Here is a 3,746-nt window from a genome sequence, read left to right on the forward strand (position 1 = left end):
CAGGTTTCTGGGGTTTTGTTTAGCTTCTATATTTGCAACATAGTTGCTTAGAGTTGCAGCTGAGAGGCCGGCAAGTCAGGCGGGGAACGTTGGAGTCCTCCTTCACTGAAGCAAGCAAGCCTCATGTTCGCTTCAAGCTGCCTGGCTGCTGGCCGCCATCTTGGCTGGCAGTTAATTTGCATATAGCCCTGATTAGCCAATGGGAAGGGTAGCAGTCGTACGCTAATTACCATGTTTCTCTTTTATTAGTGTAGATGAACGGGTTACCAATGAGATCAAGAATGGAATAAAAAACTTCCTGGAAACAAATGAAAATGAACACACAACAACCCAAAATCTCTGGGACACAGCAAAAGCAGTCCTGAGAGGGAAATTCATAGCACTACAGGCATACCTCAAAAAAAAACACAAAACAAAACACCAAACCAAAACAAAACAAAACAAAAAACCAAAAAACAAGAAAAATCAGCAATAAACTATTTAACCCTATAACTTAAAGTACTAGAAAGAGAACAACAAGAAAAACCCATAGTAAGTAGAAAGAAGAAAATAATAAAAACTGGAGCAGAAATAAATAACACAGAGACTACAAAACAATACAAAAATCAATGAAACCAAGAACTAGTTCTTTGAAAGGGTAAACAAAATTGATAAACTGTTAGTGAAGCATGGTAGCAACCATGCTTGGGTAAAAATTGCTGTTTAATATTTTAAAGTTGCTGACTTGGCTTCTGTAATTATTTGTTTGCTAAAATAATAGAGAAGTTATTTTGATTTTCTGAACTTATATATGTTATCCTATTCAATTGAATACTCCATTGATTATGGTTTGAATACCCCCATTGATAGTGATCTTATTGGTCTTTCAAAACACATTCCTCTTCACCTGGAGACCATGACAGCACAATTACTCTAAATTGCCTCAGTGGCTCCAGATAATGTGTTTCCATTGACTCAGTGGTCCCAAGACCCAAAACTATAATTAATCTTTGTAACTAACTTGCTCAATCTAAGCTTCTGTAACAAACTGCTTTTTGCAAACCAGGTTCCTTATTCCAAATCTCGAGATGTAATGAATACCTTTCTGATATTTGCCTATACAAGTCTGATGTTTCGGCCAAGAGGGCACTATGGGATTAGGAGAGCATTGCCCCCTAGTAGTCCCGGCTTTTAAATAAATGTGGCTCCTTATTTGACTTCTTGAGGTGTCCTTGTGTGATTCGCGGGGTACATTACAACATTAGCCAGACTCATCAAGAAACCAAGAGAGAGATTTTACCAAATAAGTAAAATCAGAAACAAAAGTGGAGAAGTAACCACTGACACCACAGAAATACAAAGATTGTAAGAAAATACCATGAACAACTATATGCCAACAAGCTGGACAATGTGGATGAAATAGATAAATTCCTAGAAAAATATAATCTCCCAAAACTGAATCAGGAGGAATCAGAAAACATGAATAGGCTAACAACAACTGATGAAATAGAAGCAATAATCAAAAAACTCCCACCAAAAAAAAGTCCACGTCCAGATGCTTCACAGGGGAGATTTACCAAACATTAAAAGAAGAACTAAGACCTATACTCCTCAGACTATTTCAGAAAATCCAAGAGGAAGAAACACTTCCAAACTCTTTTTATGCATTATCCTAATTCCAAAACTTGATAAAGACACTACAAAGAAAGAGAATTACAGGCCAATATCCCTGATGAATATAGATGCTAAAATCCTCAACAAAATTCTAGCAAATTTCATCCAGTAATAAAGTGAAAAGATCATACACCATGATCAAGTGGGATCCAGGGATGCAAGACTGGTACAATATCTGCAAATCAATAAACGTGATACATCACATAAACAAATTGAAAGATAAAAATCATGTGATCATAACAATAGACACAGAGAAAGCATTGGACAAAATCCAACACCCAATTCTTGATTGGCAATTATTTCCTCATTACTGTGAGGATATCATTCTATTGTCTTCTGCCTTTCATTGTTACTGTTGAAAATCAGTTGTCATCCTAATTGTAGCACCTTTCTGGCTAATTTTTCTGGGTGCTGTTAAAAACTGCCTGTAGATGTCTGCATTCTGGTGATGCACTTTAATGGGTTGATTGCTGATTTCTCTCTATCCTTATCTCCTGCTTTGGATTTTTTTCCTTCCTAGAAGGAAATTCTTTCAGCAATTCTAGAAATTTCTTGGTAATTCTTTGAATATAACATCCCCTCCATTCTCTCTATAATATTCTCCTAGAATTCTGATTAGATGTATGTTAGGCCTTCTCATAGTATCTTCCATGTCACTTATTCTTTTCTTAATTATGCTTTATTATACTTTCTGTCAATATAGCTTTGTTTCAAACTTGATTCATCATTTTAATGGTTTATTGCTTCTTGCTCATATTTTAAAAATGATTTCTTTAAGCATAAAAAACATACTTAATTTTTTCTGATAATGTAAATGTCTGACTTCTTTATAGCCTGATATAACCTGACATTTTTGTTGGTTCTCACTTATTTATGATGCCTGTTCCCTGTTTCTAAGGTTTTGCTTGCAAGCTTATATTTTTAGAATTTTATCTGTTGGTAGTCTTGGGAGGTGTTGGGATAATAACACTACCCTTTATGACTAAATCTCCTTCTGAGATGCCCTACTTTTGTGGCTTGAGTTCTCATATGGAGTCTGGTGACACTGTTTCTTCTCCCTGCCTCTAAGAGTAGCAATGGCTTCCCATTTGTTGCTATTCTCCAGGTACCTCAACCTTTCTCATTTGTTCACTTAGCCTTACTTGCAAATAGACTAGTCTTTGAAGAGTCTTCTAAAAAATCTTAACTGAGTACATCATATGTTTCCTGCTGAGACCCTGAGTAATATAATCTATGTGAAGAGAACTTAATAAATGATAGCTATTATTGTTACTGCGGAGACCACTTTCTATTGAGAGAAATCCTCAAGTAATTCAGGCAAAAGTGATTATGATGCTTGGGAACACAATGTTTCAAAAAAAGATATGCCCAGAGCACTATGGAATGAGAAAGAAAGCTGCTACCATTTCTATAACTTTCTCTCAGTCTGCCTAAGGAAGCCACAAACTGCCCTCAGGATATTGACATCGAAAGCCATTTTGAGCCCATTCTCACCACCATCACCTTCCCTCACACCTCCCTGTCACTCACCTTGGAGGGCTATAAAGTGAGGTAGGTACACAGCTGCCACAGCTCCTGGTTTGACCTTGATGTCAAAAAGAGGCCCCGCAACCATCCAGTTGTGCCATGGGACAATCTGGTCCAGGAACTGGTCCCAAGCACAGAATTCAATCTCAATGGTCACTGGCTCTGTCACCACAAAGTGGAGACCCACGTTGGGCCAGTGGTAGGAACCAGCCACAGGGAAGTGAACTCTGGGGATAGCAGAGAGAGGTAGACATTGAATTAATTACTCCACACAAGCTCACTGACTATCTACTGGGTGCCTGACCCCATGTAGTGCACTGGATATCAAGTAGAGTGGCTGCAAGCTCAGATGTCACAGCCAGAGGGATTTGGGTTCAATTCTTTTTTTTTTTTTCAAATTTTTTTTAAATCTTTAAATTCTTTATTAGTTAAAGTATTACAAATGTGTCCTGATCTGCCCCATTAATCCCCATCCTCCCCCCGCCCCCCACTCATGCTCTCATCCCCCTGTTGTCCATATCCATTGGTTTGGCTTATATGCATGCATACAAGTCCTTTGGTTGATC

At 37.8% G+C, this 3,746-nt stretch overlaps 1 protein-coding gene across 1 annotated transcript in view; it reads right to left on the reverse strand.

Annotated features, from left to right (window-relative positions):
- The window catches only part of LOC102250298 (NACHT, LRR and PYD domains-containing protein 1-like), a 70,165-nt gene that overhangs the window by 15,859 nt on the left and 50,560 nt on the right, over positions 1–3,746 (reverse strand). Inside the window, exon 8 of the mRNA XM_014530209.1 lies at positions 3,184–3,407. Within this exon, the coding sequence (XP_014385695.1) occupies positions 3,184–3,407 (224 nt within the window). The remainder of the gene's footprint in view (positions 1–3,183; positions 3,408–3,746) is intronic.

This window comes from Myotis brandtii, unplaced genomic scaffold (assembly GCF_000412655.1).
Source record: "Myotis brandtii unplaced genomic scaffold, ASM41265v1 scaffold728, whole genome shotgun sequence".
In the NCBI taxonomy this organism is placed as follows: Eukaryota; Metazoa; Chordata; class Mammalia; order Chiroptera; family Vespertilionidae; genus Myotis; species Myotis brandtii.